Raw genomic sequence first — 11,276 nt, 5'->3', positions numbered from 1 at the left:
CTGCACTAACACATTCATCTTTCAGTTTTCGAATCTATCTGGTTTCTACAATATGACGTGTTAGTTGCTGTTTATTTTTACTGGTGATTTGGCATTCTTTGAAAATTGGATGGCACCCCACCAGCTTGCAATCCAAACTGTGTTCGGCAAGGTTTCCTTTGCCGTTCTCTAAGTTCATTATATGTTCTCGGCGTCTTTCATTAACACACCTACCGGTCAGAACAATGTAATATTTTCCACATGACAAGGGCAGGGAATATCCTACACCTTCTGCTACATCTACACGTTTCTTTTGGTGTATTGCGCACGTTTCTTTTTTAACAGCAAAAGAATCGGTCATCCTACTAAGTTTCGGCAGTTTATCGGGTGCTGAAAACATTGCATTGACTCCGGCACGCTGCCCGATGTTTTAAAGATTATGTGAAATCTTGTGGATATACGGAAGCACCGCTACTCGTTTATATTTCTCAGGCGGCCTTTGACCTGGTGCCTGCTTTTTCCGATCAAACTTTCATAAACATATAAACGAGTAGCGGTGCTTCCGTATATCAACAAGATTTCACATAATCTAAAAAAATCAGACACCGTTCAGGAGTCAAAGTAGTGTTCTGAGCACCCGATAAGCTGGGCAAACTATGTAGGATGACCGATCACTTTGCTGTTATAAAAGAAACGTGCACAATAAGGCACCAAAAGAAACGTGTAGAATGTGCAGAAGGCGTAATATACTCCCTGCCTCAATAGCTCTGTCTGATAAAGAACTTCGTTTCTTTGATCACAATAGAAAAACATGCACAGCTCGTCTTCTGCCACTGCAGACCTGTGCTCAGGAATTGTCATTATCGTCAATGTATTTTGTGTATCTGTCTTTTCATTTGAGATTGGTTGCCACTGTATTTATGTAGTGGAAACCGCCTCAATAAACCAGTTGTAAGTTCGGCGCCGTGTCTGTGCACTTGTATCGTCCTTTTTCCCCTGCGCTGCTGAAAAAAAAATGTCCCACCAACTTGCCCAAGCTTCTACAGTATCTACTTGAATGCGTTAGCTCGCCTTCGGTTTCCATCCTCAAAAAAAAAAAATGGATTTCCTACACGTGACCGTTTGGTTGCTTCTTTTCCTTTTGACGTGCATTTCTTTCCTTTAAGCTGCGGTTTACATGTCTTTGCTTCCATGTGCGGTCGTTAGGTTTTAGAACTTTTGGTATCTTTATCATGTATAGTTTGTGCTCTTTATGCTGAGCATCCCCCTAACTTGCATGTGCGCATTGTGGTCTTTTATGCTCCCCAATGGTCTTCTTTTCTCTTTGTGTTCTTCACTCTTTCTTACCTGTTTGTGTGGTCACACTTTGCTCTGTTCTATAACAGACGAAGTTTTTCAAAAAAGATCTTAGCTGCAAGTGCCACCTTGTGTCGTCACCTCCCTATGTCCAGTGTTTGCTGCGGTGTATAGCCTCTTGATATCTCATCAAATGGCCTACACATCTACCCTCCTGCGTCTTATTTTCGGAATTTTGGCTGGCTAAAGGAGTTTACACCGATTATGAACTTACAAATGAAATAAAAGTTTCGCAAAACCTATAAGCAGTCCACTCGGGCTTGACGGTTACTTGCCTTCGAAAGCCACATACCCTAGGGTACAACAGTAAAACTTGTTTTTGGGCTAGTTGGTGCATTTTGAACCAAGGAAAAGGAGCAGCGCAAAAGCATGCATCTTGTATGGTTGCATGCTTTCGCTCTGCTCCTTTTCCTTGGTTCAAAATACCCTAGGGTGCGTACTCCAGACTAAATCTTTCCAGCGTTCTGGAGTGCTGGGCACACCAACAGTTGTTTTATTTTTTACTGACCCGAACGACACAGACTGCTGACTGCGATGTAACTTTGGGGATCACTATCGCGCTGCCTGAAATGCGAACCTTTAGTTCGTTGCGCAGATTTTTCGCTTCACGTCTATTCCTGATCCTGAAGCATAAGCGGCAGTGGAGTTGCAACCTCGAAAATTAACTTCGTCACAATTCGAATCACGAGAGCGAGGAATGTGTTCTCACTGCTGAAACACTTACTTTGCAGGTTGTGGGATCGCCGCACCACTGGGAAGAATTGTTAACGGCGAAAAAATAAGCCGCTACCACGTGCCATGGATGGTAGGCAAAACTCTTTTCTTGCAAACGAGTTCCCAATTCGTTTTGCGAGCCTTTCTGTCGAAAGACAACCGCTTACCAGACGCAGCGATTCTTCAGATTCATTTACAACAAACAGTATTGCTCGATGACGGCTTAAAGTTTAAAACTCCCAATCGGTGCCTATAACAGATTTAGGTAGCATGGGGTAGTCAGTGGCAAAGGTAATTGCGGACAAGCGTATTTTTCTAGGGCACAGCTCTCGGTCGCCCGTTCCCGGGTTCGCGCCGAACACAGCAGATGAAGTAAGATGGCGGAGAGACGGCGAAAGTGTCCGGAGAAGGGTAGGGAGGTAACGTGAAGACGGGCTCCGCGGCGGCCGCCTCCTAAGAGGTGGCGTCGATCGCTCGTCCGAAGAGAGGCGACGGATAGCTTTGCGTGCTGCCCGTGCGGAAACTCCGAGCCCCCTCCAGTTCGGAACTGCGTGTTCTGTCTGCGGTGGCTTTCAGTTTCAAATGCCGCAGCCGTTGGGCTGAAAATTGCATTTCCGAGGAGTTTAATCCCAGTGCAATTTTTGAACAATAAATTGTTTATGATTCCTCGCTGACTGGCACCCACGAAGGTACTGATCGCAACTTTGTCGCTTATAATATCATTGCCCTGAACCAATTAACATACCCGCCGATTCCTACTAGTTACTATCCGAGTTTCCAGCTCATTGTCATAAAAAACGTGCCCAATTAGGGTTTTTCCTCTAGGCTTATCTAGTCAGTGCGTACGTGTAGCAAACTTCAAAGGCACATTTTTTTCTGCAAGTACGAAGATAAAACAATTGCTGTCAATGTCTTCATAACAGTATCTTACATTATTCTAAGACTAATTCGTAACTATTGCCGAAAGCGCAACCCCTTCGGATTTCTATGAAAGACTAGCCTACTCGGCGCGAACAAGGACAAACTTTAAAACGACGACTTTGATAGGCATTGGAAGGTTATACTATTCCCGTCGATATGCTTCAAGAAGACCTTGCAAAATTTTAGAGCTTCCTGAAATTAAATGTGAAGTCCATGAAAGATGGCTTGAAGTCAAAGGATGACATGATCAACTAAATTAAGTAACACATATCGCAGCTGAGCTTTCCCTAAGATGCAGTGCAATGCTATGTGCATGGTTGCTTGGGTCAGTTATTTCTCGGTTCTCCAGGACTAAACAAAATTAACAAAAACTTTTTTTTAAATTTTCAGCTTGGGAGTCAGTAGTAACCTCAGCATTATAATCGCAGTCACATCGACTATAATGAAGTCTATATTGGTCGAAGAAACATTTCCAATAAGGCAACATTTCAGTAGTGCCAAGCTAACTTGCTATAACTAGAAACATTTAGAGAAACTGCAGAGCACAGCGTATGAAATATTCTTGTTGTCGTCTGTTCTTGTCATCCGCAATGCGTTTTAACAAACGGATAAGAGGCGATTTTCATATGCAAACATTTCAGGCCTAACGTGTGCGGTTCGCTAAATTTCTTTCCATTATCTATGCTGAAAGCCGAATTTTTGCTTTATTTTATGCACCAATGCACCAGTCTTGCACTTCAAAATAAATTCCTTGTACAACATTTTGAGTTTTCCGCTCTAGTACACTAGCCAGGGTTTCATTACAGTTCATTTCACAATGCAGCAGACCAGCAGCTGGCCCTAGAAAGAGTGGCATGCATGATAATAACGTATAAGCAATAACCCAAAAATGAAAAAAGAAGCACGCGTAATGAGTCCATCAAAGTAACTTGTATAAATAAAACTATGCAAGCATACACTAATATAAATTCAGCATCATCATCAGCCTGACTACATCTCCAGTTAACCCGGTCCTTAAATACCCAGACTGGCAGAATACAAATACCTCGGGGTATAGGTAAACTAAGAACAGATACCCATTGACAAGCGTTTTTGACTGTTAAGGCGAAAGGGCGAAGAGATAGGGCGTTCCTCGTCATCATCATCATAATCAGCCTGACTACGCCCACTGCAAGGCAAATGCTTCGCCCATAGCGCTCCAATTAAACCTGCCCTTGCCAGCTGCGGCCAGCGTAAGTCAGCAAACGTCTTAATCTCACACGGCCACCTAACTTTCTGCCGCCTCCCTCTACGCTGGCCTTTTCTTTTAATACACTTTTGTTACATCGGTTATCTCGCCTTCGCATTACATGCTCGACAAAAGCATTTGTTGGGCGAGTTGGTGTTTACGATGATCCATAACTACAGCGCAAACGACAGGACAGAGATGAAGAAGGGACACCACACAGTGTGAGTCAGCGCTGTGTGGTGTCCCTTCTTCATCTCTGTCCTGTCGTTTGCGCTGTAGTTATGGATCAGCATTACATGCGCTGCCCAAGCCCAATACTTCGTCTTTATTTGGACTAGGATCTCGCTAACCCGGGTTTATTCTCTGATCCGCACTTCCCTCTTGCTGTACCTGAACCTATTGGCCCGTAGTGCCTTACGCGGTGCGGGCTGGGCAACAATATTTCTCTTTCTTTTTCTCTGCCGACACTAATATATGTATCTGAACCTAAATCTAATAAATTTCCTGTCCCTAACTAGCAGAGTTGTTCTGAAGATTAACCCTTTTTATTAGCCTGCACGTTTCTGCCCCATAGTTCAGTACTAGTAAGATACACCAGTTGTATCTTACCGGTATCATCTATGGGGCAGAAACATGAAAACTAATGAAACGGGTTCAGATTAAATTAAGGACAACACAGCAGTATAGGGAAAGAAAAATTATAGGTATAATGATAGGTGTAACGTTAAAAAACTGGAAACGTCATAGTGGGTGGGGGAACTAACGCGGGGTAATGACATCTCAGTCGAAATAAAGAGGAAGAAATGGGCTTGAGCAGGGCATGTAACGCGAAAGTAAGATACCCGCTGGTCCTTATGGGTACGGAGTGGTTTTCAAGAGAAGGCAAGTGGAGCAGGAGGCGGAAGAAGGTTAGGTGGGCGGATGAGATTAAGAAGTTTGCTGGCATACGGGTAGGCGCAGCTGGCAAATTAAAAGGTTAAATAGGGAGACATGGGAGAGGCAAGAGTGGTCGAACGGGCTAGTTGGTGATTCATTTATGGAAAAAAAAATGCACTGGTGAGTGAAAAAAGTTGGGCGAGTTGGTAGGTATTCATTACCGATAACAGCCCAGGAAACACGGACAAAACATGCGCTTGTTTTGTCTTTCTCCCCGTTTGTCCGTGTTTCCTGCGCTGTTGCGGATAATGAAACAGCACACCCTTAACATACAAACTGAGAAAGAAGGACGACACAGCGCTGACTTCAACTGGTTTTTTATTGCAGAGCGACACAATATATAAAGCAAAGTGGGCGGGACAACATAGGGAGCAGCTGCTGGGTTTGCACATGAGAGAAAGATAACTGAGGAGAAAAGACGAGATAACAATGCTGTGCCTGGGAACAGACTAAAATGGAATGGCGGGTAGAATGATGAAGCCGATAGGCTTTAACAGAGTAAGAAATGTCAATATGCGATGACAACATAAAAAGAGGAATGGAATAACCAAAAAGGCCACTAAAAGGAAATGAAAATAAAATGCAATAAAAATTCCCAAAAGGCCCTTAAAAGGAGAACTAAAGAACCAAAGCCAAAACGGCTGATAAGAACAAAAAGGCGAATTCTGAAACGCTAAACATTCAGATATTCTAAAAACTCCGAAGTTAGGGTACACTTCATCATGAACTAATCACGCGCGCAACCTGCACATATTTATTATTGTGTAAACAGTTTTTGTGTATACTAACTCCCCCCCCCTCTATCCTCTTTTCCTGTCCCTAACCTCTTTCATTTCTTTACTCCGTTCTGCCTGCTATCGTGTTTTTCTTCGCTGCCCCAGCTCAGGCGCTTCAGTATCGATGACAGATGCCGGGAATAGCAAAAAACGTTTCTTTGCTTTTTATTATGCACTTAATAAACCACGTACTACTTACTACTACTGTAGGGGTAGGGCGACCTAATTACTCGAAAGGAATCTGACTCAAATAGTCTAATTCTTAAAAGAGTAGCACTTTGGGCCTTTAGGTAGGCCATGATGGTTGGCCATGTTGGCAGCACGAAGACGCAAGGACACAGCAGAGAAGTGGCCGGGACGAGCGCCAACTTTCAACAGATTTATTGAAGTAAGTAGTGCCGTAATGGAGCCGTCACGCATGCACAAAGCCTCATTTGTAAGAACGATGAAAATAAGCTTAAAGGGCAAGAGTAATTGGAAGAGTGGAGACAATGAATGGATAACTGATTCTCAACATATCAGCAACCGCTGTCTCTTTATGGGTCACAAGTACTGAGGGCGTGCTAATTGCTATTGCATCTGTCACATTAAGCGACCTTTGCCGCTTCAAACAGCTCACGTTCGAGCCTTCCTCCGTGCCGACCGATTATCGAAGTGTTTGTCAGCAGAGGGTGGCATTTGCAGTCCTTAAAATTGGGCAGTAGATTCGAGCCGTAACCGTTACCTAGTGCATTGTTATGCTCCCTCAATCGGTCGTTTAGAAAGCGGCCCGTCTGACCGACGTAGACTTGACCACAGCTCAGAGGGATACTATAGACAACACCTTCGTTGCAGGGAACAAAGCTTTGTGCATGATTCTTACTGCACCCAGAATTCTTCTGCCCTCGCCTGTCACCATGCGGCAAAGCTTTGATATTCACCAGATACGCCTTCTACAGTTTCTGCGCCTTCGTGGAAACTGACCATAAAATCCACTGTCGCCGGACCCCAAGCATCATAGCAGCAGCCGTTGTTCCCTCGGAAACACTCTAAAAAGTGTCTTTCTTTGTACAGGTCGGTACAACTGCTTTTCAAGCAATTTATTTTAGTTTTAGGTCTTTTACCAAGGCTGCTGCTGCTGCAGTTCATTTGTATCGAGCCGCTTGTTTGCCTCCGCACCGTTGTGTACTTGCCTTTCCGTTTTTCTTGGCTACACGTAACCATTTCTTGCCATGAAGGATGATGTGAAAGCCGAACTAACAATGATGAAAAAGGAAATGAGACAGGAATTCAAAGTTTTCCGCGAGTAGTTGGAAAGAGACCTGCGTAGCGAAATCCCTGATCTTAGGAGTGAACAAAAAAAATATGACCCAAAGCCTTGACTTCGTCCATGGAACAATAGATCAGTTAAAAAAGAAACTTGATGAAGTTGCTAAAAACCGACAGAAAGCTGCTGAAAATGAGGCACTTCAAACGTGGCTCACGTTGATGGAGGCCAGATTGGTTAGTTGTTTGTACCAAAGGAAAAACAAAACAAAATGGATTATCGCGAACTGGTCTTACCGCTGAATCTCGACCTTCAGCATCGTTTTTGTGAATTGGCATTGCATATTAACGCACGTTCGGCTAAACACAAAGAAGATATCATCCTTCTTTTGCAGCAAATCTTTTTAAAGTTTGATGTGATAATGATTTCAGAGACATGGTATTAAAACAATTGCCCTGTGTTGGAAATAGACGGTACGAGACCTTTTTTCTTAATCGCTTAAGTCGACAAGGTGGCGGTGAGGCGATACTAGTTTCGGCTCAAAATAAATGTGAAATTCTGACAGATATCAGTATGGTGATTGATGACTTTGAAATGTTGACAATTCAAAATAAAATCCAAGTAATTTTTTTGTACACCGCCTACAAAACGGTAACGTTATGCGCTTTCTTGATTTATATGAATCGTTTTAAACTTCGTCTCAAGAAATAACGTGATATTGGTTGGTGGGAGCGATTTTAACACCACTGTTTTAGAAGACAGCCATCATGCACGTGCATTTAATATGCTTCTGCTTTTGTTTGGTTTCGCAAATGTAATTGTAACACAAACACGCACTATATGTTCCACATCTGCAGTACTTGATCTTTTGATAACGAACATCGATACAACTATACACAGTGCAGACACAATTTCATCCGACATCAGTGACCATTGCCCGATTTTCCTTGCGCACTACGTAGTGTTACGTTTCGCCTACGACGCGCGGTATAGCCGGCGCGGATGCAACGGACGCCGGGGCTTCGTTCAAAGTGGCGGTCATTTTGGGCCCGTTCAGTGCTGCCGTAACGCCTCCCGCCAAGCGCGTCCAGGCAGGTTTCAATGCCACGTGTCGTCGTGTGTGCGCGTGTGTGTGTGCATGTTGGTGCCCACGCTTGTCAAAGCGCGGCAGCCGGAGAGAGGAGCTCCCCAACTGGGAGGCGAGGAGGTCTGACCGGCGCCGGCCCGGCGGACGCGCACGTCACGTCTGAACATGTCTGAGCGTCGCCGTATCGGGCGACTCATCCCAAGCCGTTCCTTCTTGCCCTCGACTCCGAGGGTATAAAAAGCCTCTGCCCCGGACGCCAGAGAGACTTCGATTTCTTCCTTCGAGTAACGTGGTCGCCCTGACCGGCTGCTCTATTGCGATGCCAGAATAAACAAGTTGTTCTGTTGCCAGTCGACTCATCCTTTGCCGGGACCTTCGGATGTTTCCAGCTGTGCCCCAGGCCGCCAGGCCAACGCTACCCTTGGGGCTTGCAACCCTTTTGCAACAGTAGACACAATACCAAAAAAGGCAAAAGAAATGTTTCACTACTTAGGACGCCACAGAAAAGAGTTTAGAGCTGTTGAAACAAGAAATATTATGCCAATATTGGTCAATAGTAAAAACAAAAGATAACGCGGAAGAAGCTTACAATGTATTTATCAAGCTTTTCGTGTTGTCTATGAAAAATATTTCCCATTAAAAGCACTTATACAGACTAGAAAAGGAAGGAAACCATGGGTGACAAAAGAGCATCTAAAAAAGATAGAGTAAAAAACGCGATATATCAGTTTTTTATACGTACACGATTGGATACAACTTTGAAAGAGTTTGAAACCCTTCCGAATAACATGGAATCGTAGCGCTGGCAGACAAGCACGCAGAGAGAACACACAGGCAATATTGCTCTGTGTGTTTTCTCTGTGTCTGTCTGCCAGCGCTGCGATTCCATGGTGTTCGACCACTACCATCTAGCCTAGCATATACCCTTCGGAATAAACTGAATGCGGAGCTGTGGCGCGCGAAGTTTACATATTATAAACAATTCTTTGCTAATATCACTGAACAGCGCACCAACGCTGCCTGGAAAGTAATGAGTATAGTGTTCTAGTTTGTTGAAGCAAAAATTCACCGCTGGACACATTAATGATAAATGGCCGTGAACTTGGCGGCAAGGACGTCGCTGACTACTTAAATCATTTCTTCATTAATATCACTGTCCAATTCACACGGAAATCGCGCCCACCGAAAACAGAAATCACGGGGACACCATCTTTGACAGCACATTTTTACAGCAATTCGATGAGTATGAAGTCCAGAGTACATTTATGGCTTCACCAAAGAGCAGAGTGTTAAACACCGATAACGTTGAGACAAAACCCGTCAAATACGTCTTGAGCACAATAACGCCTTTACTTCTACATATATTTAACTTAGTAATAAAGTCTGGAAATTTTACAGATGCAGTGAAAAAAAATACCTAGAACCTAAGTTGTCTTTAAAAGCGGAGATCGCAAGTTGCCAACAAATTATAGACCAATATCGATTCTTCCAGACTTCTCCACAGCACTGTAAAAAATAATCTCTGTTAGAATAACTAGGTTCTTTGCTAGACATAAATTTCTAAATGACGCGCTATTTGGCTTTAGAAAAAACAGGTGTGTTGCGATTGAGGGTGCGATCTGTCGTTTGAATGAATAATGATTCGAGGTGAAGGCGACGGTACAGATTTTCTTCAGTTGCCAGTACGTGTGCCCTACCCCAGTCAGTATCGTGGCCAGTTGATACCAAGTGTTCGGCGATAGCATTAGAGTTCACTTTTTTGTTTTTAACATCATTACAATGTTCTTTTATGCGTCTTTTAAAATCACCAGTCTCGCCGATGTAGACGCTGTCACAATCGGAACACGGGACGCTGTAAACAACGCCAGGGTACTTTTCTTTGGGGAGAACGTCTTTGACGTTAACCAGCGCATGCCGAAGTTTCCTTGTGGGGACATGGGCAACGTGACCTTGGAATGTGCGCAGAATACGCGCCAAGGCTTCGATTATTCCGGGTGTGTAGGGAACAGCGGCACGTTTCAGAGGGGACAACACGGGAGTTTCACGTGTCGGGCAAGATGACTGCTTTTCAACGGATGCCACAAAAGCAGCTGGGTACTCGTTGCGCGCGAGTTCTTGCCGTACAGTACCAAAGTCGACTGCCCGATCTTCAGGAAAACTGCATATGCGTTCTGCGCGTTTGAACAAGGTTGTGGCAACAGATTTCTTTTGATTAGCCGGGTACACAGATTTGAAGTTATCTTCCGGTGTGGGTGGGTTTCCTGTAGACGCTGAAAGATAGCTTTCCACTGTTTCGTTTTACCAATACGTCCAGGAAGGGCAATGCGCTATTCATTTCTTCTTCGACGGTGAAATCAATCGCTTCTTCAATGGAATTTAAATGGGACGAAAAGGCCAGCAAATCATCTTTCCGAATGAGGCAGAAGCAGTCATCTACATATCTAAAAAAAAATTCTTGGCGGTGATGGGGATGCTTCAAGGGCACGGCGCTCAAAAAATTCCATAGTCAGATTCGCGACAGTCACTGAGATAGAGGCGCCCATTGGTGTGCCTTGAAGTTGTCGGTAAAAAGAGCCTTGGAAGACGAAATAAGTGTTGTCCAGGCAGAACTGTAAGAGCCTGCGGAGATCTGGAATGTTAATGGGGGTCCTTTGTGGTAAACAATTGTCAGCTTCAAGGGCAGCAGAACACATATGTACGGCGAGGTCAACGGGAACGCATGTGAAAAGCGACTTGACGTCAAACGAAACCATGTACTCGTCATCGTCCGGTGATACATCGCTTACCTTCTTGAAGAAGACAGTCGAGTTGCGTGCGTGTGTTGAGATGAGTCCGACAAGTGGCCTGAGGATCCGGTGAAGGTAGCTGGATAAACTGCGAAGAGTAGAACGACTGTCGTCTACGATGGGCTGCATCGGCATACCAGGTTTGTGCACCTTTGGAAGCCCGTAAAGAGCGGGGGTGGAACAAATCGTGCACAACAGTTTTAAGTAAAGTGCTTTGTGGGAAGGAGGAACGAATTTGAACACGTCA

The 11,276-nt window shown here is 44.4% G+C and overlaps 1 protein-coding gene across 1 annotated transcript in view; it reads left to right on the top strand.

Annotated features, from left to right (window-relative positions):
- Positions 1–2,071: 2,071 nt before the first annotated feature.
- The window catches only part of LOC144104577 (serine protease 56-like), a 394,798-nt gene continuing 385,593 nt past the window's right edge, over positions 2,072–11,276 (top strand). The window contains exon 1 of the mRNA XM_077637676.1: positions 2,072–2,140. Coding sequence (XP_077493802.1) covers positions 2,138–2,140 — 3 coding nt within the window. The 5' untranslated portion in view covers positions 2,072–2,137. The remainder of the gene's footprint in view (positions 2,141–11,276) is intronic.

Source organism: Amblyomma americanum, chromosome 9 (assembly GCF_052857255.1).
Source record: "Amblyomma americanum isolate KBUSLIRL-KWMA chromosome 9, ASM5285725v1, whole genome shotgun sequence".
NCBI lineage: Eukaryota > Metazoa > Arthropoda > Arachnida > Ixodida > Ixodidae > Amblyomma > Amblyomma americanum.
The sequence above is the reverse complement of the archived record's forward strand: the minus strand, read 5'-3'. Positions and strand labels throughout refer to the sequence as shown.